The sequence below is a fragment of the Syngnathus floridae genome, chromosome 3 (assembly GCF_059516105.1).
Source record: "Syngnathus floridae isolate MCC-2025c chromosome 3, RoL_Sflo_1.0, whole genome shotgun sequence".
NCBI lineage: Eukaryota > Metazoa > Chordata > Actinopteri > Syngnathiformes > Syngnathidae > Syngnathus > Syngnathus floridae.
The window spans coordinates 14,252,933-14,277,596 of record NC_142415.1 but is presented as its reverse complement, the minus strand read 5'-3'; the positions used below and the strand labels follow the sequence as shown (position 1 = coordinate 14,277,596).

At 41.8% G+C, this 24,664-nt stretch overlaps 1 protein-coding gene and 1 long non-coding RNA gene across 9 annotated transcripts; one reads left to right on the top strand and one right to left on the bottom strand.

Moving 5' to 3' along the window:
- Positions 1 to 142: 142 nt before the first annotated feature.
- Positions 143 to 20,131, bottom strand: pax6b (paired box 6b). Of its 7 annotated transcripts, XM_088370631.1 has the most exons (15): positions 19,965 to 20,130; positions 14,619 to 14,831; positions 12,474 to 12,547; positions 12,217 to 12,270; positions 11,591 to 11,614; positions 9,827 to 9,957; positions 9,548 to 9,583; positions 9,246 to 9,461; positions 8,812 to 8,977; positions 5,824 to 5,982; positions 4,933 to 5,015; positions 4,703 to 4,853; positions 3,191 to 3,303; positions 2,931 to 3,072; positions 143 to 1,607 (listed from the first exon to the last, which is right to left on the bottom strand). In XM_088370631.1, the coding sequence occupies exons 4-15, from the start codon at positions 12,227 to 12,229 to the stop codon at positions 1,522 to 1,524; spliced, it is 1,320 nt and encodes a 439-aa protein (XP_088226757.1). In that variant the 5' UTR covers positions 12,230 to 12,270; positions 12,474 to 12,547; positions 14,619 to 14,831; positions 19,965 to 20,130; the 3' UTR covers positions 143 to 1,521. The 7 variants fall into 7 exon arrangements, with proteins under 7 accessions (XP_088226757.1, XP_088226753.1, XP_088226760.1 ...); XM_088370627.1 differs by lacking the exon at positions 12,474 to 12,547 and having other exon boundaries at positions 19,965 to 20,131; XM_088370634.1 differs by lacking the exon at positions 11,591 to 11,614 and having other exon boundaries at positions 19,965 to 20,129.
- Positions 19,695 to 23,698, top strand: LOC148400698 (uncharacterized). Of its 2 annotated transcripts, XR_015857439.1 has the most exons (4): positions 19,695 to 19,948; positions 20,033 to 20,329; positions 20,825 to 20,926; positions 21,104 to 23,698. It is a non-coding gene; the product is annotated as an uncharacterized LOC148400698 (long non-coding RNA). The 2 variants fall into 2 exon arrangements; XR_015857438.1 differs by lacking the exon at positions 20,825 to 20,926 and having other exon boundaries at positions 20,984 to 23,698.
- Positions 23,699 to 24,664: the final 966 nt, after the last annotated feature.

The following is a 24,664-nucleotide window of genomic DNA, read 5'->3' as shown; positions in this document are numbered from 1 at the left end:
TGAAAACTCCACCCAAGATTCAAACCCCAAATCTTAGAACTGTCAGGCAGACATTAGCCACTACCCACCAAGCTTCACTAATTCCTCTTCAGCGTGTCAAAAATGCTGATGCATGCAAAAAATATTTCATTTAAAAAAAAAATCATTTCAGACACACTTTTACTGTACAAAATGTTTTTTATAGTTTTCACAAAATACATTTAGAAAGCTCCATTTTAAATAAAATTAAATTGAAATATTTAAAGAGACAGTGTTGACATTTTTATCTCCATTTGCCCAGACGTAAACCCCATATGTGTCCATGTTCTACATACACACCGACATGAAAATAAAATAGAACAAAAGTAAAAGAGCATGACAGATGATGCGAGGAGAAAAAAAAAAACCTCCCATGGTCTTCAATTATAAATAAGGACCGCGGGGCTCTGCCGCAGTTGTACAAACTCGAAGCCGATGTCGTCGAACCCAAGACGTGTTTACAAAATGTTGCAACACAAGACTAATATCTTTTAGAAAAAAAACATTGTGTACTAGATGAAATACAAAGGCTTTGGTCTGTTTTACAATCAACAATGATTAAATCTGATATGTACTTGTAAACAACTGCCAAACACTTAAGTTTAAAACTCTGTCAAGCAATGTTTAATCATAATTATAAGAATTAAATATTTCTAGTCGCACACAATTTTTTGACCATAGGACACTATATTACAACTATAGCTAAGAGACAAATTGTACCTGACCCTAAAGAATGTACTTTATGATGATGCATGGAACATTTATAGAATATTCTTGGTGGGGGGAGGAGGAAGGGGTTGTAAATGAAATCAACTTTTATTGGAGAATTTTCTCTCTCTCATTCTCTCTCGAGGGAAGACAAGTACTTTACATTTGGACAAGAAACAAAAGAAATTAGAGCAAAGACGCAGTCTACCATTTACAGACTACAGGCTTCCACAGTGGTCCTCGCGGGATGCGGCAGAGGTCCCATTTGGATTGCTTTACAAAGCAATCTGTGTGTGTGCATGTGTGTGTTGGACTGCAGCCTCTTTCCTCGTGGGGACAATAAATAGTTTTTCAAAGAGTCTTCCCTCCAGTCATGATATGCAACAGCGTCCATGCACAGAGCGTCTGGATATAAGCACATTAAAAGATAGTCATGGCAGAGTGTCGACAACATGGTTTCCTAGTAGTCCATCTATCAGCACTTGATCGTTCATATTCACATACAAATGGCCATTCACTAACACACCAGAAAGAAAAGAGGAAACAATGACTGGAAATTGTAAAAAAAAAAAAAAAAAATCTTTCTTTTTTTTTTGTTTGTTTGTTTGTTCCATAAAAATGTAACACTGGGCACTTTACAGAGGTCCATTTGTCTTTTTTTTATCCTGTCCTCGTTTGAATGTGCCCAGAGCTACGCAAGTCCCCATTCACCTCCTCTTCTGTGTATATGTGTGTGTGGAGTGCGTGTATGAGGAGGTCCGCGTTGGAGCTCACAAGGTGAAGTAGCTCTTCTCTCTACTGTAGTCTAGACCAGTACTGAGACATGTCAGGCTCGCTCCCGGGGACTTGCACTGGGACAGACACTCCAGGAGAGATGAGTCCTGTGCACAAAGACACACGTGAGTCAGTTCAAAAGGTCATGTAATGAAATATATGCATAATTGTGAATTTAAAAAAAAATTCGAGTCAAGTCAAAAATTGTCTTTACAATATAATGTGGTATTTGCCCAGGCGAGTCTAAACACGGCATTCTGATTAATAGCTCTTTAGTGGAATTTGAATTAAGCAGAAAAATCCACCTTTTTTTTTTATCCCGTCAACTAAAAATCATGTGGAATGACGAGCTTGCGAGTATCACATGACCAATCCCAGCAAACAGGTGTGCCATGACCATCATTACATTTTGCAACCTTAATGAGGATTTTCAGTTGACAGCAAGTGGCAAATTGTCAGCCTGATAAAAACATGGGGGGGTTCTGCTTAATTTGCATTCCAAAATGGTAGTATTAATCTGCATTTGGACTAGAACATAGCAGAGAACATTGTACGCATTGGCTGAAATTATGAATTATTGTATTATTATTGTCAGTTTGCCCTTTCATTTCAGTGGCGAGTATTGATATGAAAACTCCTGAATGATCTTAACATGTTGCATAAACTATTAAAAAATATATATATAAATTTGGAAAATTTGGAACCACACAGCAACCCAAATCATGTTTATCTGCACTGCACACAGTGCTCTACTTCCGGTAGGCCACACCCCTTGCGTGAACTGCATTTCTTCACCAGAAGTTGTTCCTCAAAAAAAATAACATACTATTCACAATCACCCAAGTGGCAAGTGTAGACTGTTAGTGAATGAAATTGGTACAGATAAGGGCAAGCTTTAGAAAATGAATGAATGGATCTTCAAAATTCTTTAGCCAGACTTTCCCATGAAAAAGGCGTGTCGTTTTTCGTGCATGTTAAATTTAGTCAAGATTCAAAATTGTCCATATATGTGAATGTCTGTAAATCGTCTGGCGACCAGTCCAGATTTTACTCTACCTGTCACCCAGTCAGCCGGCGTTAGCCTTGCGAACAGGTGAGCGAGCGGTCGCTGTAAAAAAGGAGGCTGCGCACGCGTTGGCATTTAAATAGTGAGTACAAGTGCCGATGAATCACGTTAATTAGCAATTTAGCACAGAGGAAATGTGCTTCTGCGTCATTAAGTGCTCTCGTCTATAAGCAGTATATATATGACTGCCCCCCCCTTAATGGACCGGAACTAAACTATGGGCTCAATCCTAAACCAAATGAAATACACATGATGTAGTAGTGCCTAATTAGAAAAGGTGGCAGATGACTGGCGCGCCGCCACGACTACTACTTTATTTTCCCTCACCCGAGCATGCTGGGTAAACAATGAACTGTCGGCCTACCTGTTGAGGTGGTACCAGAAGCGGTCATTGATTGGCTGTTCATATGTGCCTGCATATGCGGGGGCGTGTATGTTTCGTAGCTGCGCCCGTTCACAGGCGGACTGGTAGGCAGCATGCAGGAATAGGAGGAGGTCTGGCTGGGCTAAAAGTGGACGGAAGGGGGGAGAATGTGGACATTAGCGCAATAGTCGGGTCTGATCGTACTCAATTGATGGGCCCGTGAGCTCGTGCTTGCGCCGGCTAGGTTTATATCCACTTACTTGCATAGGTAGATTGTTGGCCATGGTGAAGCTGGGCATTGGGGGCAGTGCGCTGTAGGTGTTGGTGAGGGCTGAGTCGGCTCGGCCCAACATGGACCCCGAGGTGAACGACACTGGAGGGATAGGAGAGATTAAAACTACTTTAGAACAGGAATGAACAATTGGCGGTCTGTACTCACACAGTTTTTTTTTTTATATATAAAATCATTTACTGCGGTGGACTCGTTTTAAGTTGTAATAACAATGTTCACCTCTAGATGGCAGACACCCATCAAGTGCCAGGAAGCAGATTATATTTTCAACAAATAGAAAGACAAATATGTCTGCTTAGTTTGTGTTTTAATTTTAACCTGGGTCGCCACCACAAGTGCACAACAGTGATTTTGTTTTTCAGAACCGTTGACTTGTTTTGGTTTGGCTCAATCAGTGTCACTGCAGCAGGTCACACGTCAGTTAGTAACAACTGTCATGAAATGAACAAAATGTTTACTAGGTGCGGCCCTGACTGCCACATGATTGTGGTCATCATTCCATTTATGAACTTTTCCGTCATGTGTTGGCTTTAACTAATGTACTTGAAGTGTGTCACCACAGGTAACCTGATCCAGCATTTGTTTTAATATTCTAAAATAGATCTATACATTATTATTATCTCAGCCCCAGTATGCATTGGTCAAGCCCCCCTTAAGGTCCGGGAGAGAAAAAATCCTGGAACCACCTCTGGTGGCTGTTTAAAATCGTGTTGTTCTTTTCTTGTTGTCTTTGTCAGTCCTTCAGTCATCTGTAAAGGATGAATCAAGGCAAGACTATTTTTTTGTTTGTTTGTTTTCCAAAAACATTGAAAAAAATAACTTATGCTTCAGTATGGGATATTTATATTATACAGTGGGGTGTGTGGGTGCCATATGTTAGAAATAAGACTAAGAAGACTAATAGACGTAGAGGTAGCAGCAAAATCTTTTTTTTGATTTGTTAAAAAGCCTACTACTAAAACTATGGCTCAGATTAGTTTTTTTGTTTTTGTTATCCATTAATTTGTTCTCTTTGTATAAGAATATGGTGAGACTGATACATTTAGAAGTTCATATTTCCTGCAATGAAAATGAGTATAAATAGGCCTGGGTCTTCTTACATTTACTGTACTCACAATTCTGGGGATTTAAATCTAAAGAGTCAGGGCCACATTTTTAGTATATGAAATAATTTGGATTCAATTTTGAAGATGTTAGATTCGGGAGGCACATTTGAATATAACTCGTTGGATGCAAGTCATTACACTGATCTCATTAAAGTGAAGACTGGAGTGTTTTATTCCTTTTACCGGTGGATTTTTACACTCGCACTACACTCAAGAATGTTAAAGTGGGATTTGTGTGAAGCGCATCTGAGACACAACTCATTGCTCCGTCGTCATAAACTTGGGATCTGACTATTTTATTGCCCTGTACACTTTAATATTACAGGTGTTTTTTTAACACCTGTATGAAATTTTAGCGGTAGTGGTGTACGTACCAGGTGTGGTGGGCTGCGGGATGGCCTGGTACACGCTAGTGCTGAAGCTGCTGCTGATGGGAATGTGACTGGAAGAGTTGCTGGCCTGTCGACGCTGGTTGCGAAGCTTCTCCTCCCGCCTCCACTTTGCTCTCCTGTTGGAGAACCACACCTGCAAGGGCAACACAACCTCTTAGTTGACAAGACTCCTTTGAGCATCGAGGAAGAAATCTTACTAAACGGATGCTCACTTGTATTCTTGCTTCTGGGAGGTCAATTTTGGCCGCTAGTCTCTCTCGTGCAAATACGTCTGGGTAATGAGTTCTCTCAAATTCTGCAATATAAACGTTGGATATGAGTACAGTAGTTCATAAAAATATTAAATACAAATATTGTCAGTTGGACAAGTGTTTCGAAATTGTGGTACATGTTCCCCTTGTGGTACACAAAATAATTACTACACAAGTCCACGGTTCATTTGTATTTAACTTTTTAGTACCTTTGTGTTTAATCTTTAAAAACAGTTTGTTTTTAAACTTGTATTTACTACACTTTCCTTGAACTTATATGCACCATATTTACTTTTGATCATTATTTAAGTCATTTTTTATTTACATAGATGCACATTGTTGGCCGACCTCTAATGTATATTAAAATTGATCCTGATGGTAGAGAGCAGAGTATATTTTGTATGTGGTATTTGTTGTGAGAAGTTTGAGAATCACTCATTTATTTTCAAATCATGAACAAGTTAAAATACCAAACTTATTTATCTCTTATTTTTTTCCAAAGCAGTAGAAATAATTTTACACATGATCTTTATTAGTAAAACCTGTGTAACCACAGCATTTTATGATTAGGGTGTTTCAGACTCACCGACCACTACATATGTTAAACTAATGCCGTATAAATCCACCTTTACAGAGATAACAATACTCAATTTCAATTGATGCTTGATTCCCATGTCTAATATTTGTTGTCGTGTAGCTAACCAACGTAACTAAAACAATAAAAACATTTTCTGTACAATATGAAACTCCAATGATAAAAAAACAAATTTAGCAGCCTGGTGTGCGTGCGTGCACGCATACTCGTGCATGCGCACATACATAAGTGCATCCGTGTATGTATGACGTGCGCACCTTTCTCCAGCGCCTCGATCTGCTCCTGCGTGAAGGAGGTGCGGTTTCTCTGCAGCTTCCTCTTGAGCTGCAGGCGCATCTGAGTCTCCTCTGAGTCCTCGCCGTTTGAGCTGATGGAATTTGTGTTTTCTCCGACACCGTCTTGCGGCTGGCAGCCATCTATGAGGGGGGTAGGGGAAAACACATCGTTAAACTAATAGCCCGGTTGCGATTATAGGTTATTTTAAACATACTATGCCAATGTGCTTGTTTCATTTTAAGGGTGAAGGTGAGTGGACGGGTCTTCATGTCTGTGCAGTCATGCAGGTCGTTTTTGTTTCGGAGGGTTTTTTTTTGTCTAGTTTTCTATAAACGTTCAAAAGTGAATTTGACGACAAAATCAGATTGGAGTAACTGAACAGTTCAAATGAAGAATGTTTATTGTAATCCCTACAATGGTTGGGTTAGTTTAAAGTCCATTTTTTTAAACGAATAAATCCGAGGTTGACCAGCGTTGGACGGTGTCAGATCTTTCACTGTATTGTTTATAAAATATTGTGGGAACACCAACAGGCTGGGATGTTCAACTCAACGCTACCAGAATGCCGCATGTTGTCAAAAGGGAAGAGAAATGTCAAGACGTGGCCGTCCTCTTTTCAGAGACATGTTTTTAAAAACCCAAACTCACTTGCACCCCCTTCCTCTCTCCTTCCCCCACCCGCACCTACAGGCTCAATGGTGGTTCCCATATGGGCGTCGGTATATCCATTGAGGTGACCACCAACTTTATTTTGAATAGCAGAGGAGGCTTTTCAGGACGATACAATAGCTTGAGGAGTAAAGGGAAACCATTAAACTGTGGACACAGGCAGGGACGAACAGCCAGTCCGTGGTGGGTGTAATGTGCGCTTCGAGGGGGTGGATGACAAAAGGATCCTCTCCCACTGGAGCTGCGCAGGCCGCAGTCCTTTTGCCATTGTGTCCGTGGGGAGAGCTTTGAGTCCAGTGTGTTAACCCTTCGCCACTAGCATCATTAATCACGTCCACGCCACTCAGGATTTCTGTCCTCAATTGGAAACAAATGAGTGAGGCGAGAGCATGCAAGCCCTCCCTTGCACTCACCCCTCCAAACAACGCCAAAATAAGGCCAATCTATTCACCACCACGAGGAGGGCAAGGCAGCCCCTCGCCCGCCCCCACCTTAAATAAAAAGGCTTATCGACTAATGTGTGTCCCACTTGTTGGACATCATTATCACGTCGAGAAAGTGAGGGTGAAAACGTTCCTGCACATCAAATTAAATAGCAGACGCAAGTATATTCTCCAACACCCCAATACTTTGGGTGGTTGTGCAGCTATTATCCGTGGGTCAGACCCGGTGACGATGCAAGATGGGATTTGTTTTCTTTGGGCAAAAAAAAAAAAAAAACATCGGGAAATAAACGCATTCTTTAGTATCGCGATGTCTCAGCCAGTCAGGCGGAAACGCTCCAACACAAAAAGCAGGCAGGGGAAAAAGAGAATAAAGATAGCAAAACAATTGCGGCACCTCTCAGCCGCTGAGGCCCGATCAAAACACTTGAGAAAACGCTTAAAAATGAAAAAGAAAGTGACAGACTAAATCCGATAGACGGGATTTAAAGGCAGCACATGACGGTCGATTTATGGGGATTAAAAAATATCTTTTTAGGGACACTTGTAACCCTTTTATGAGCAGTATTATAGATACCAGTAATATGTGACGTTTTGGTGGTTTTGTTTTTAGTTTAACAAAGGTATTATTAATATTATTATTATTATTTTATTATTATTATTATATTATTATTTTATTATTATCATTATTATTACTGACTAGTATTATTGTTATTATTATTATTATATGTAATACTGTTAGTTGTTAATAGTGTTTTTATTGATTATTTGTTTGTGTTTATTTTTTAACAACAGTATTAGGACCCTTTTTAGTGGCACAGGTTCATTTTATAATAATAATAGTAATAATAATAATAATAATAATAAATGTTATTATAACGATATAATAATACATTTATGATAATAATATAATGTTATTAATGTCATTAATTGTTGTTAATGTTCATAGGAGTGTGTTTTATTGCTGCGGTTTATACTGATCGCAATACGAATTTTCATCTGCATTAAACAACTTTGAACTTCGATTCCAATTAAATTGGGAGTGAAGTCCTCAACGGTACTCGGGGAGGGGGCGTGCAACTCATTGATTGCGTCATCATTATTGTCGGTATGAGCTATCGACCCTTTCGGCAGGCCCTATAGCATTCTGTAATAAAGCTTTTAAAAATATTATTATTATTATTATTATTATTATTATTATTATTATTATTATTATTATTATCATTAAAATGTAATTATTTTTTCATTAACGAATCCAACAAGTGCATTATAATTGTGATTAAACATTATATTAACGTTGCGCGTTGATAATCACCGTCGCCATATATCAACATATGCATCTTAAAATAGCAATAATGATGATGATGATAATGAATTGTGCCTAATGTGATCGTTTCCGCTTTAATGCTCGTTAATAGCCACCACCACGTGTCCAAATGACGTTCAAACAATTAAGCAAATGATTATTTGCTGCGCCTCACTTGCACCACTTCCGCTTTTCGCCTACTAAATCTATAGAAGCTATTTATTTGCTTTGCATTTGAAGGCCCTGCCGTCGGGCTTGCCTTCTTGCGCGCCTCCGCGCTCGTCACAAATAAGAGGGAGGGAGACAGGCAGAGAGAACGCTAGACAAAGGCCCCTGCTAATGAGCAATTACACGTTGCGTGGAGGACTTTTTCCCATCAGCCGTCATTGCGTGTGGACGGAAACATTCCTTTGTGCACGCACATTTCGCCGCTGTCACGCACGTCCACGCCAGAGACAGTGGAGGCATTGAGGCCGCGTACGCAGGCTTGGGCCTATTGTTTGCAACCGCAAGCAGCGCAATATCATTTGCTGATTTGGGAGGGGGCTCACCTTGATTGGGCTGGCCCGGCACCGATGTTCCGGGGTACCAGCCGGGCCGGGTCCCCCAACTTCCTGTCTGACCGTTGAGCATCCTCAGCTTGTCATACATGCCATCTGCGCCCATCTGTTGCTTCTCACTCGCCAGGTTGCGGAGGACTCGGTTTATCGATGACACCTGGAAGGGAGGGGGGGAGACGGCGTGGATGAGAGGGGAACGTGCGCGTAAAGTGTGCGTAAAGTACGCTTAATTGGCAGACGCGCGCGCACTTTGCATTGCGCATTAATACGAGTGAATGGTTGGATGCTCACTGCGCGCACAAACACAACAAAAGTCATCAGATGGAGCTAATGTAATCATGCACGCAATTTATGCTCGTGTGTGCGCCCGCGCGCGCGCGTGTGTGTGTGTGTGTGTGTGTGTAATCTTGTGTGTGTAATCTTACACTGGGTATGTTGTCGTTGGTGCAGATGCCCTCCGATAAAAGACGGTCGCGGATCTCCCAGGCGAAGATTGACGGACACTCTCGCTTGTACTGCGCGATCTTGGCAACCACTTCCGGCGTGGCGACCCGGGGCTTGCTCCCGCCGATGGCCCGCGGTCTTATGGAGCCGGTCTCATAGTAGCGGCCCAGAATTTTGCTCACGCAGCCGTTGGACACCTGGATGGAGATCAAAAGACACAATTCACATCCATTATTTAGGACTATCCGGGGAATTTTTGTGATGGCGTTCAAGTCATTATCACCTTTTCACTGTCCACCACTTGGACTTCATCATGGGTCTATAAACACAGAAAATATGCCTTGAATGGTACATTAGGCATTTTCTACAATAAATCTATTTTTAGTTTTTTAGAACAGGCATGTCTTTTTTTTAATCTTCTTCTCCTGTGTCCGGTGTCCAAAGAATAGCATAACGCTTGCGTGTGCGCACTGCCTGCGTACAAGCTGCTTTGACGCTAAAACAAAAATAAAATTATCGACAAAATAAAATAAAACGAATGATAGAAAAGCCACTTGCCCACCTGTAGTATTCGGGAGATGTCGCAGGGTCGAGCACCGCTGTGGGCGAGTTCTACAATTTTCTGCCTGGTGGAGTCCGGCAGCGGTCTACCGTTTACGAACACGCCGCCGAGCTGGTTGACGCCGCTGTGACCTGCGTGGGCACACGGGAGGCCAATCACACACTTAAAAAAAAAAAAATTATAACACCGAGCACGGAGAACAAAACTAATTTGTATTAGTTTATTCTTGCACACAAAAGCTTCTAAATTATAATACACCAGCGGCGTCTATCGAGCGCGCGCGCCTCTGGCTTCAGAAAAAATCATGCACATGTTGCCTTTCAAATAGCACAGTCGCCGTTTAGCGTATGATAACATCGGCACCTCTATCCATCCCTGACGCAAACACGAACGGGTTGAATAGGCTCTCGTACAAGAGATACAAGTCCAAACACATGCAAGAGTATTTTCAAAAAGTGTCGCGTTAAGGATGAAATGTCTCGTTGTAAAGGATGTGGAAGTAGTTGGGAGCCCCGCAAACCTGAAGCCGAAAGGGAGCGTGGACTCCCGCGAGTGGCCGCCCCACGCTCCGTGTCCGCGTCTGCCGTCTTCTTTCCCCTACGCTGCCTCCCGCTACATTGGCTCGCGGAGCCAGGGCTCCTTAGCAATAAATAAGCTCCAAATATAGACGAGGGGGGGAAGCAAATATGATGAGCCTGGCTGACATTTGTCTTGAAAATAAAGCTCGCCGCACGTCAAGTTTGAGCTTAATTTCTGGGAATGGGCGGAAGTCGCCTCGGATCATGCACGGGAGGCTAATTGAAAAGATCAGTTTGAGCACTTTGTGGCAGCCACGTCACTTTGTGACACGGCTCCCGCGCTGCGAAATCGCATCGTCACGACAAATGGTAGCATGATAAAAACGACCCTTTCTGTCTGCATTTGGATATCACTCAGACCCAATTGGACGCTACTCGTTTACCCTCCGAGGGGAGACTTTGGTTTTAAGGTGGCCTGAGGGTGGGGGGCTGCGCGCGGTCACACAAACGAGGGCGCGCCTGGAATCTTAACATATTAAAAGTGACATCTAGTGTTTTTTTCCTCCCCTCCTCCTCCTCCCTCCTCCCTCTGCTCTTCGCATCCCTGTTTGTATTTGACAACAAATGCACACTGCAGCCGTGTTTGTGTGCTTCTTGATTGGATCAAAAGAGGGCCCGCATCCCCCTTTGACCGCCCCGTGTAATAATCTTCCATCATGCGTGGATGTGATTGATGCTAAATCCACTATCATCCCTCTTGCTCATTGCTAATTCCAGGATTAGGCGGAATTAATAGACTTGTTAGGCCGCGTTATACGGCGCCTTCACCAATGTCATATTTCACATAAATCACCCAAAGAAAAACACTCCGGATCGATAAAAGCTGTCACGTACAAGTCTTAATCAGGGCTCAATTCCCTCAAGTGCCCGCTGGCGCTGATTACGCGCCTTGGAGTCTATTGCGGCAAAGCATATGGTGTCATTTTGGACGCTCCCCGCCATGTACACCCAGGAGTTATTAGGCACAAAAGACGAGCGAGGCCCGCCGCGACCTCTGGACAACCCGTGGGCCCGTGGAAGACCCCCCTCGCGGCAGACATCACGCGCCAAAGCCATTTAGGTCCGTGCGTAAAAGACGCGTTTTCTGCCCCCGCCGCTCCTCACATCCAAACTATTTTGCGCACACATTACAGCACAGACACGAGTGCATATGGAGGATGTAATGTAATAAAGTTATTGCACACACCTTCATCACAGATGTCATACACCTCTTGTCCAGCAGCAAGAGAGAAAACGTTCATGTTTAACCTTTTTTTTTTCCTTTTGCTTGTTGTTTGTCACCAGGAATTAGACAGCATTCAACGCACAAGGGACCCGACTTCAATAAGGCGCAACTTCCGGTCTAGCCACTTGTGTATGCGGTGTGTGTGTGTGTTGGAAAATGATGCGCTCGTTTGCATAAAAGACATTCTTTCTTTGCGCTCATGTTTCATGCAAGCATAGCTGCAGACAGCTTTAACGCTAATGCAGGCGCCTGTGCAATTATTTAATAGCAACTCAGGCAGCAAGAAAATAGCACAGCCTCCCCCCCACACACACACACATTTGATCTATTTTTTTCAAGAATAACTTTTATTGCGAAATAAATAAATACGTAAATAAATAACAGCATGAAATGGCTCTGAAATAAGTGACAATACCCCTTCTTGTAATGTCAGTCATGCAAATGGGGGCCTAGAATACGTTTCCTCCTCCTTTTTTCTCCTAACCTATGCACCGTACAACCAGGGGCTAATGTCAGGGTGGGTTACTTACGTCATGCAAACACTCACAATTAAAACAGCAAATAAAGAATTCAAAAACCAAACTTACTGTTCTGCATCATTGAGGCTACGCCAGACTCCCACGTGGCTTGATTGTGGTACTCTGAGCGTCACAGGGAAAATCATAAAGATAGGTTAGCATCACACTCCAAAAAACTAAAATAAAAATAAAACCACACACACAACACACATTTTCTAAATAGGTTTCTGTCATCTCCTTCCTTTTTAAAAATTTAGTTATTTAGTGCAGTTTAAGTTTAGCATCCTCGTTGGTGTTGTATGTTTGTATTTGTATTTTAAACTTGCCTGGAAACAGAGTTGACTGTCCACTGTATTACAATTTAGTCAATCATCTGCCGTTTTCACTACTTAATGCCTCCCTATAGGACAGAGCAAAACAAGACATTAGCACAGCCAAAGCTATACTGATGTACTAAATTCCGCTTCATTAAATTCAAAGTGTCAAACTCCTTTTCACCCCTGCCGGCCACACCTTCTTGAGCGCAACGCTCAGATTTCCCCTCGATTGGATTCATGACCAGTTTTTAACCAACTCGTTTTGAAAGCTGAATGGTTGATAAAGACTGTCAAATATGCAACTGTCATTCAAATAATTTCGATTTTTTTTTTATTAGCACAATATTTATTGTATAATTTTTTTGTATCAAATGATGCTTATTATTTACGGGATGCGACGCATTTAGCCAAAATGCCTTGAGTTTGACACCCACGATCTTATATATATTTTTAAATTTGCTTTCTAACTTCATTCCACTCTTAAAGTCTGCGGTGACAGTGCTAAAAAAAATAAAGCGTCCGGACTCGGGAGGGTGGGAGTGTCCAGTCGTCAACAATGCAGCCCCTCATGGGCTCCCTCCAACCCGGGGCGACAGCTCGCCCTGGGCCGCTACAAACACGCACAGCTTCCCAACTAAACACACCAACAAGTTCACATTAATACAAAGAGCCGGAGGCACGCATCCCACCCCCTTCGGGACCATTCACACACACGCACATTCTCTCACACACATGCGACCGTGACCCCGGTGCAGCCACAGTGTGAATGTGAATGCTGTTTTTGTTTCGCGTTTTTTTTTTTTATTCGTAAATAGGAGAAACTGAATTATTTCTCGCGGTTCAATATTTGGTTCTTGTTTGGTGGCGGTTGTAAAGCGCGTCCAGAGACACAAGAGCGCAGTAGGGCGCTCAATTGGGGAAAGACAAATGCATTAGAAGAAGCTTTTCAATTGGGGGGACAGATGAGGAAAAAAGGTGGGGGGCAGTGAGGAGAAGTTTTTTTTTTTTTTTTTTTCATGCACAGTTGTGTTGTGGTCACGAATAAAATGGCCTCGTACCGAGTTCACTTGCTCGTCATTAATCACACTTAAAATTCCATCACACGGAAGCGCGTTGAAAAAAATAGAAAAAATATAATAAAAGTACGTCATAATTAATCAAAATTGATTATTAAAAAATAACTGAAAAGATCAGCTTAGATGACAGTGCACTTTGTTTAGCTTTGAAGCTTGGATGGCGTATGTGGTTAATCATTTATTATAGGTCGAAAGCTCAAACGTTGTTGTTCCCGGGGTTAACCATACCATCTAATCTGCATTTCTTTTGCTGCGCTAATCCGGAACAACAATGTCTTAATTCAATATGCTTATTGAAACACACGCATACACACGCAGGCCTCACTTTTTTTTCTTTGCAAGTGGCTTCAAATGATAAAATATGACACACTGTTTTATGAGCAGGTCCTTCCTGTAAAAATCAACATGGCTAGGCAGCCTTTTTAGAAGAAAACTAAATTGCACTTGTTTTATTTATTATTAGAAATTACAGTCGTGATTTGTCGTTTTGTTTAAAAACGCACCAAAAATGAAAATGAATTAGTCTTGTAGCAGCAATACTTTTATTTCCTTTTGACTTGTTATACAAAATAGTTTCATTGCGGACGTGATTGCCCTGTCAAAATGACTATTTGTGGTGAAAATGTTCATTAAACTCTCGATTAAATATTGGATTTTTTAATTTCTTAGGAAATGAAGTTAGCAAATAAAAAAAAAACAATTTCTGGTGAATTTTCTTGATGTAATTAATTAGTCTAAAAGGGGGCCTCCGTTGCCCTTTTTTCCTGCAAGAAGCCTCTTGGCTGAGTGGTCGGCATGAATCAATCTGACGCCTTTTCTCAACGGGTCATTGCGCCCAATTCTCCACGATGATCACTGGTCTGGCCCAACGTGACTTTTTTACTCCCGTCTAAATACGGCAAAATAGCGCATGTTGAATTGGTTACAAAATAGTACGAGGCAATTTCTTTGCCTACTTTTTAACAGCCGTAAAGTTGGTCTAATCTAAAAAGTAAATTACGGTTAAATAGTACTTATTAAACAGAAATATAAACATTCGGAGGTAGGAGAGGGAAAAGATCGTTTTTTTAAATCTTACCTTTTTGGGGCATCCTGTCGCTGTCAAAACCAAATTATGCAGCGTGTTGTCCACGGCCCACACAGAGAAAGAAAAAAAAATAAGGGAGGAAAAAAAACCCACGGTGATGACCGGTCTTCTCTCGTGGAAGTGAAGGAGCGAGAGGCCGTGTGAAAAAAAAAAATTAGTTTCCAAAAGGGTGCTGGAGAGGAGAAGGAGACGGAGGGGATATCCCTGCGAAGGAGACAGAGATTGACAGTGAACTCAGATGTCAGAACGCAGCGAGTTTGGCGTGGATGTGCGCTGGCGTGGGAGAGAGCGAATGAGAGAGTGGGCAAGAGAGAGAGTGGGGAGGCGAGGGAGAGAGAGAAAGAGAGAGAAGGGAGGGGAGGGGGCGTCGTGGAGGAAGGAGGAGGTAAGAGAAAGAATGAACACACCTATGCTGATTGGAGAAGGGAGAACAAGTGTATTAATGTATGTGCTCCTTCCTCCTGCTCCGCCGCTCTTCACTGGCCCATTAGCGCGACCCGACCTCTGTCATCATTACCCCCACCCCAACCCCCCAACACATAAACACCAACCCACCCCACCACCACGACCCCCACCCCTGCGCCACAGCCAAAAGCGGGAAACTGGGCCGAGTCACAGCGAGAGAAAAGATGGGGGGACTGCCCCTCTTCCCCCCCCCCCCCCCCCCCTAAAAAAAAAAAAAAAAAAACCTCTAATCAGACCCGTGCATGCAAATAGGATGATGCGTTCACTTGCTGAATATTAGGGGGAAAAGGGAGTGGAACACTGCTCAAGCATTTCTAAGAGACCACGCAGTGTTTGCGCGTCTTCGTATAATAAATAAATGAATACATATAGCCCACTGAAGTGCACGAGTGGGAACCAATAAATAAATAAATAAATAAATAAATAAATAAATAAAATCAAGTCAACACCTCATCACTTTCTCCAGAAATTCGTCAATAACAGTGATGAATTATTGTAAAGATAAGACTATGAGGATAAGTATATTGATCTGAGCATGGTGCGATTAACCATGAGCAATGCAGAACAAATATCCAAATTAACTCTATGCAAAAGCAAGTTGATTACGCTTGTTAGGCTTACAATGGGGACATTTGTGAATTTCTTTTGTAAAATAAAAAAGGTGCATTTTCTTTAAATGTATCTTTACCTATAAAGTAAGATTTGTGATTGTATTGTATAAATATTGCACAGAGCACATCTCTTTATTTTGCTGTAAACTCCAGCTACGCGGTGACAAAATGGAGCGAGTGACAAATTTTCCAATATGCGGTTTTTAGTGCATTGCTCAAGTGATTTATTTGGTTATATTATATCTGTGTTGGTTGCTGTTTCATTATTGTACTGTACTGTAGTCATGCAATTTTGACAGTTGCTTTAACCACTGAATAATTTCTGAAATAATGTATAAGTAATTTAGTTGTCATGTTCTGCAGGCTGCATGTTTACGCTGGTTCTTCAAAAGTTCAATGTTCCACACTAGTGTTCGTAACATGGATTAATATTTGAGAACTATTTGGCATTAATGTTTGCTACGAAACCATTGAGATAAGTATATATAGTACACCAACCCAAAGAAACACATTTGGGAATTTCCTGACCTTGATTTAAGAACTTTTTACTTTACTACTTCCTTAATTGTCTATAGATGCGTTCTTAACGTGTAACCTCAAAAGTTTTTAATCAAATACAATCAATAACATGTAAAGAAAAAATGAAAAGTGATTCCTTTGTTGTTCTTGGGGAAATTGCTTTCATATCTTGTAATGTAGTGCATTTTTTAATTGTTTGCCAGTGCAAAAAAAAAATGCATACGCTACATGTATAACCACCACGTGCTTTTGTTGACTCTTTTGGGTATCAGCCCCCCAAACCCACCCACCTCCTCCTCCCCCTTCCCTCCCCTCCTGTCAACAAGAGGCAGCCTTTAGGCAAGCTCGGCTGCTTTTTATGGACACATTTGCGCGGCAAAGGCCGACGTCACTCCGGCGGCCTGACGTGCAGCAAATAGCACGCGTAAATAAAAGTGGAGCAAATGAGTGTGTAGCCATGGCCACACGCTCCCTGATAATAAAACGGCGCTGGGTGAATGGCAGCCTTATTAGGGCACACCTCATCGCACCCCAAAAGCAACCCCTCTGCGCCCAAAATGGCGGAGAGGGGAACCCTAAAAGGAAGAGTTGCATGGACTAAAGAGGGGGTGCGCAAAGGGGCAAAGCATGCAGGAGGGGGAAGGGAGAAAATGTTCCTCTTGGTAAAGTGGGGGGGGGGGATACCATGATGAAATGAAGTCATGGAGGCCTACACTTGACTTTCTTTGACATGTGAAAAAGTGGGAGAAGTCAGAGCTCATCAATAAAACACTTTGGAAGTGAAAGAGGGCTCCCTAACAACCATCACATTCCGGACTGCAGGGCCTTCAATAAGGAGACAAACGACCCAGCCTGAGAGAGAGAGAGAGAGAGAGAGAGAGAGAGAGAGAGAGAGAGAGAGAGAGAGAGAGAGAGAGAGAGAGAGAGAGAGCGGGTTTTGCTTGAATGGGGGCCCTCAGTGGGCCGGCGAGATAATGAGCTGAGAGGAGCGGCTCCAAACTGTCACTGTGAGGGTCCCGCAGCGAGGAACAACACTTTGGCCAATTCTCCTTCATCAAACAAGCCGTAAACTAAACGAGTACATTCATGGCGCTTCTTTCCTTTTGCCGCCTTGTTTCTCCTCACTTGGACTGGTGGCTCAAACTAGGACCATGCAACTTACAGAAAGCACTCGCCCTACACAAACATACACACATCCCATCACGCACTTATACAAATTTATCCACATGGGATCCTCGCTACTTGTTTAAAAAAGGTTCAATGTTTGCAATAAATAGCCAATTGAGATAAGTCAAACAGATAAGTGGTTAGAACAAATGAGCTGCATTGAAAAACATTTTTTACACTATAACTAGAATACATGGGGAAATGGTCATTGTCACTGAAAGATGTAGTTAACACACTGCAGGTTTGCTGAATTTTACTGGATTTGAAAGTGCTAGCCTGCAGGTGACATTTAGGATTGGCTCGCGGGCCACAGTGGTTTTTACAACTGTAAAAACAATTGCTAAGAAGCTCAAATATATCAAAAAATGATGATGATATTATTATTATTATTATTATTATTATTATTATTATTATTATTAACTAACATTTAAGAACACATTTGGTTAGAAAGTTTTCGCTTAACACAATGTTCTAAGAATACTATGACTTCTCATGTGGAATGTTTGGAGCACTTTCATACGAACTGAGATGTCATTGATTTAACAACATATTTGAATTGCACCCATAGATAGTTTTTTCTATACTTGAAATACAATTAATGTTTGAGTTTAAATAGCAACTGCAATTTCGCAACATACATCATACATATATTGTGATACCGCACTATGCATTTAATAGCAACTCATACCTGTAGAACTGTTATCAATCAAATCTGGACGACAAGAGGCTGATAAAGAATCACGTGAGATAAAGACATTATCTGAGTTGCCGTTGTATTTCATCTTCTGATGTCAAGACTGATCCAAAAACAATAAGAGTCTGCGAAGTGTTATTGCGGCTCAATGTGGTCACATGCTGCAGCTGTCAAAAACTCAGCCATCTATTAACCTTCCTCCCTGGCAAATACTGCAATTCCACATGAGTGTGTCAAGTAGTTTTCTTTGGAAACAATACCTCATGTTATTGATTTCTCCTGGTTAAGCTGTAAATCCGCCCCACTGGCTAAATCCTTGTCTCCTCTCTCGCCTCCTCTCAGAGACCTTGCATGCCAATAGGGCCTCCACCTGCTTAGCACAGTGGGAGCAGAATATTTCCTACATGTACGTATACTGAGGTAGCAAATGGAGAGGTGAGGGGGAAGGTGGGAGGGTGGGTCTTGTATGGTCTGATGTTGGGAAAGCAATTAGCCCAATTCGGATTAGCACCAACTAATGTCAGGCCTTGAAAAGAAAGCCTAATCTCAGCGCTATTTTCTCCCGCGGGCAATGTGCTTTTTGTGCCCCCATCTGGAAACTTTACAAACAAACAAATGAATGAATGAATGAATGAATGAATAAATAAATAAATAAATAAATAAATAAATAAATAAATAAATAAATAAATAAATAAATAAATAAATATTAGAGGAAAAATAATTGGAGCGTCGTATGCTTATAACAAACATCAATTTGAACACTTTAAAATTGAAAATGGAAAACATTATTTAGATGCAGCATATTCGAAAATATAGTGAAATGACAATTTGAAAAATCTGATTAAGATCAATTAAATTGTATTTCAAACAACATTTCATCAATATTTAAATTTCAATTTAATACGTATATTAAAAAAAGAAAAGCAATGCATAATATAACTGCTTTGTTATTTTTCTATTACTATTACATTCGTTTGCTTTTTTAAAGGATAAAATGGCAACTGTTAAAAATGTTGCATTTCTGTCATTGTACATTATCAGTACAATTTTATAAATACTATAATAAATTCAACACAATCTACTTCGGAAATGTCCATTTATATGTGTGTGTTTGCTCCAATGACCTGTCAATCACTGCATTGTCACATTTGTGAATTCTATGGAGCTTTCATGAGGACATCTGCTCTTTAACAAGGACTAATTAGGTCGGAGCAACAATATTACAACAAAATCACCTGCTAGTTGGTCTATTTTATGAAGACTTTCTGTTCGTGTTATTAATTTTGCGTAAATGAAAAACATAGTGCCAGACATGAATTACTATTATTATTATTATTATTATTATTATTATTATTATTATTATTATTATTATTATTATTATTATTTAAAAGTATCGTGTGTAGTAGCCTTCTCCTGGCAAAAGGCAGGCTAGCTGGGATCAAGAGTGGGGCAAATGTTGTCACAGCACCGGCCCGCCACGCGTGACAAGAGCAAACGCTGAAGTAACCTGACAAACTCTCACACTCTAACACTGGCTGCTGGCTGGACATGCTTGCAGCTACTTGTAGACCTCGCTGACTAATAAAGACTTTCTGCACTGCTGTTGAGGAGTTTTGCTCTGGTGCATGTGTTCTTTGAGAATCACATACGGAATGTATTTTATATCTGTTGCCAGGTTGGAGTCGGAGTGACAAGTTGACAAGCGCCTGCGTGCAAGGAGCGACATGCATCTAATTCCTGGGTGGATCCAACTAATTACATGCTTTTTTGTGTCTTATAAAGGACACTAAAACGTGAAACAGCTTGCTTTTCGAAATATAAGTGAAAAAGAGAAATTTGAAAACAACAACAACAACCACTTAAAGGTAAGAATAAACTCACAAGCAGCAGTTGTGTCCAAGCGGTTTCCTGTTCATGTAAAGTCGCTTCTTCTTTTTTCACCCTCCCAGGTTGTTTCACGCATGGACCTCCGATAGAACAAATGTGCCCAAGCTTTAGATCCGTAGCCGAGTGGAAATGTCAATGAGGGAGAGTGGCGAGATGGGAGGGGGAAAAGTGCGCTCCTTAGCAGCGCAACTTTCTAGTCAGCATCAGGCTGAGCTCTCCTGTGAGTGGCTGCGGCTGCAGGCGCGTCACAGCTCAGGCGCGACGCCGGCCGCAGAAAATGGGGAAGTGCTTCATCGAGGTAGCCCGGCCCGGGGTGGGCGGAACCCTGCACGAATCAAGCTGGAATAAGTTGCTATCTGGTTAGTTGTTTCAAATGTTTATGTCTCGAGATAACATTTGTCATGTTGACTTTTTGACATGTAAGCCTATTTTACAGCGATCATCATCCGTGATCATGTAGAGCTAATAACACATAAACACATGGATGGATGGATGGATGGATGGATGGATGGATGGATGGATGGATGGATGGATGGATGGATGGACGGATGGATGGATGGATGGATGGATGGATGGATGGATGGATGGATGGATGGATGGATGGATGGATGGATGGATGGATGGATGGATGGACGGACGGACGGACGGACGGACGGACGGACGGACGGACGGACGGACGGACGGACGGACGGACGAATGGATGGATGCAAGTAAATAGGCTAAAAGAGATCTAGAGCGAAAAGGTAGATGAGATTAAAAAAAAAAGTGCCAGCCAAAGAAAACGACGACTTTTGAAGTTCAGGTGTCACACCAGTTAGCACGATATATTCTTATTCTGTCCATCTGACTGATAGGTCCCAGTTGAGTGTATTTCTGCTGGTCGTTGTATTGGCGCATGCTCAGTGTGCAACAAGCGGACAGTGCGGGTGTCAAGTAATCCTAAACGTGAATTGAAGGTGAGTTGGGTATGTTGGAGTTTTTTTTTTAACTTTTTTTTTTTGTGTGTCTTTAAGGCGTTCAGCTCCATAAAACAGTCCTATAAGTGGGCTCTGGCTTTTAGCGAGGAAGGCTAAAAGCCCAGCGAGTCTCTCTCACAAGATGACGCGCATGTGTTTTGTGTCAATTTGAACAAGACGGCGAGTAAATACATGGACAACGGTGACGACCGTGCGTCTCCCAGGAAGTGGACACACATCAAGGACGGCGCTCAGACAGGTATGGACCGGCCAGGTCTGGTCTGCTTGCTCCATTATTATTTGGAGGGACGTCCATTAGGCGCGGCGGTACCGTGCAACGCAGCAGGGTGCTCGACTCTCACCCTTTGCTTATCAGGCTGTCAATAAACAGAGACGGGCTGCAGCGGTTAAAGCCAGGTGCTGCCTTTCCCTGCACCCCCACCGCTCTCCATAAGCTGATCAGGCGTGAACGCAAATCTGTCCACTGCCATTCTCCCTCGACCGTCACCACGCTGCACACCGCCAGCCCTCCTTAAAAGCACGCGTGTACTCATTGTTTTATGAGAAACGGGTCTTTACGGTTACTATTTTACAGCTATACTGCACATGTCCATCCCCGTCTCCATGGTGACCACTTACACGCGCGTGGGCCTTTGCGCTCTCGTTCTTGATTCGCGTGTATCAACTTTGAGACAAATGACGTCAGGATGGACGCTGCCTGATTGTCTTACCAGTGATTAATAGCACTTTACATTGTTTGTTTGATTTTATCCTTGCCTTGATTGAGTTTTTTTTTTTTTCGTTCCATGACCTACACACTAAAAAAAAAAAATTCCTCTAACTGAGCGTCTACTTTTTTGTTTCTTCTTTGGCTTTTTGTAACATCCACCACAGACGTGACAGTAATGACAAGTAGAAATACATTCGTGATTACAAAAGCAAAAAATGAATATTGATTGTTGATTTGAACCTGATGCAAAAATTAGACACACTTATGAGTTCCATGCAGTATGCAAGTGACTGCTCTTTCTCCATGTCAGTCGTCTTCAGTAGTTGAGCATGTTAACTTTTTTTTTTAATTAATCTGTCAGAAATCAAAATCTCACTTGGAGTTAGTGCGTTAAAGTTTGTATACGACCATAAAGCGAATTCTGAAGTGAATTCTCGTGAAAAATGATTCTAAAATTACAACAATTTGTGAGTCAACCATCTTTGTGTTCACCTTTAGGTCGCACGGCCAACTATATTAACTGGTCATTAGGCATTCATTTGCTGTAATTGCAAATGACGATAGGATTTTTTTTAGTTTTTGAAGGCCTGTTGCTGCTGCTCGCTGCTGCTTGCTGCTGCTTGCTGCTGCTTGCCCCTCAAAACAACAGGCATGCATTTAATGTGCTCCACTGATATATTCAGTTTAAGACACAGTGTCCAAAGTGTGCATAGCCTAATTACCTCCCGCACACACACCCTGACTATATCTCTCTCCCCCCGTGTGTGAAATGTTTTAATAAGCCCCTCCACGCTCTCCAGTGTGCGGTTTGATTTGTTTTCCCTCCCCGCTCCCGCGGCTCTGGATGGAGACATTAGCCGAATTCCCCCGGGGTGATTGGATGCAATTTGTCCGGAGTAGACAGCCACGTCCTGGATGTTAGGAATTCACTTTGGCTCAACGTGACAAGGCTGACTTCGATCTACGATTGCATCTGAAAGTGCAGCGAGCGGAAAGATGCCATGCCATTAAGTGTCATCCCCCCGCATTCTTGTTTCTTTTCCCAAATAACAAGATCTTCTCATTTTATTCACATATTTGCATAACAATTTCAATTAACAACACCTCTAATGCGCACCACTCAAACAGTAAATCCACAACCCTTTAAATTACATTAATTAAAGATTGACAGCTCTGGATTAAACAAAAGTATGACTGACACCTGACACGACATTTGATTGTGTCTACGCGTCCCCTTCTCTCTCTCGCTCTCCTTTTTTATTTATTTTTTTATTTCCTGTGCGCATTCGCCACTCTCCGTGGCCACTAGTGGCTGAAGAAGTCAGTGTCCGTGTCGCGCTCTGAGTTGACAGGGGAAAATGGGAGCTAACGAGCTTGTCAGCTGTCCTGACAAGACAAATAGGAGCTCGTCACTCACCGCGCTTTAATAACGTTTAATGGAAGCGTATTGAGCCTTTCAAAAAATAAAAGTGTTACACACACGTGCGCTGTGCTTAATTACGCACGGCGAGGTAAATTGCGCGTCAGCTAAAGGGCGTTGGCCTGTGCCCAGCACCGTCACACATGAGCCGATCCATTCAACTTGCACTTATTATACTCGCATCCAACCTTCATTCGGTCAGACAATTAATAAACACATACACTTCTTCATAGGACTATGCTGACTAGTCAAATTTGTTTAAAGAGAACATGGCTTTTTGTGCATGAAACTTTCGCAAATTTGCAAAATATAGTACAAGTTTCACCGCCCTAAAAGTAAATAGAAATAATATTTGGCACACGTTGTGTTTTTTTAAGAATCTGTTAGCATATTATTTCGATTTCAATGTGCTTTACTCCTTGTTGAATAATTTTTCAACGTGAGATTTTAAAATAAACAAAACATCCACCTGTACAATAAAATCACATCTGCAGTGATATCATTTGTATAGTCACAAGGAAACGGAAATATAAGTTTTGCTGCTCCACAACCGCAATAATAAAACATTGTGTATTAATTCCACTATCATTCCAAAGTATAAGCGTCATCTTAGAAAAGGCAAGTATGTTAATCTATAGGATTCTGAAGGTGTACCTAATATTTTGACCCTTTTTGCGTTTTTTTGTTTTGTTTTGTTTTTAGTCACGTGCAAGTCACCTAGAAGCTTGGCGCTCGGTTTGCACGGAGGGGCTTCCCCCTATTACTCGAGCTGGATGACTTTCGTGAATAAAGCTGAAGTTGTTCATTCTTGTGTGTAATTCATGGTGTGTGATAGCCAACATCACGGTGGTAGTTGCGGTCCTGATGCGCTATCCCCCGGGCACAGGTCAGGCTACACGATGCTGAGTTGAAAACAAATCTATCTATTACAATTTGTATTTTATCTCACAGCAAATTGAAAAAAGAAATTTGCGGCTATGTCGCACACTATGGACGTTGTAATTAAAGAAAACGCATGGTGGTTCAGTTCCACACGATTCAACAAGCACAGTGAATGACAGGTGACCAGATGGCATTTGTAAAGATCTCTGCCTTTTTTCACCATTCACTGATTGGAGGGAGCGTGAGGATATTCATCATTCCACTAATGTTTGTTACCTACACACTCTTGCGCACTTTTTCTTTCTGTGTTTTGGGGAGAAAGGCGCACCTGCTGCAGAGGAGCGCCTCCAGAGAGGAGGACTGATCGCAGATATTTTCTTGCGTAAACCTGGGGATGGGGGACTCGCCATGAGTATATTGTCAATCAGAACAGATGTTTTAGTGAGAATACAATAACGAGCAAACACAAACATTATTTTCATTATAAAATTAGGGCTAGGATGGAGAAGAATTTTAATTACCGTCGACGACAGACATTTTGTAAAGAAACAACAGTTTAAAAAATCATAACGCATGTGCGTGTTTATATCAAGTCACAGTAGCCCAAAATAATTTTAACGAAGAAAACCACAAAAAAGAGGGCGTTAATGTTACGATCTCACAGGCCAGAGCAGCCAGCTCTATTATTTTCGTGCGTAAAACTACA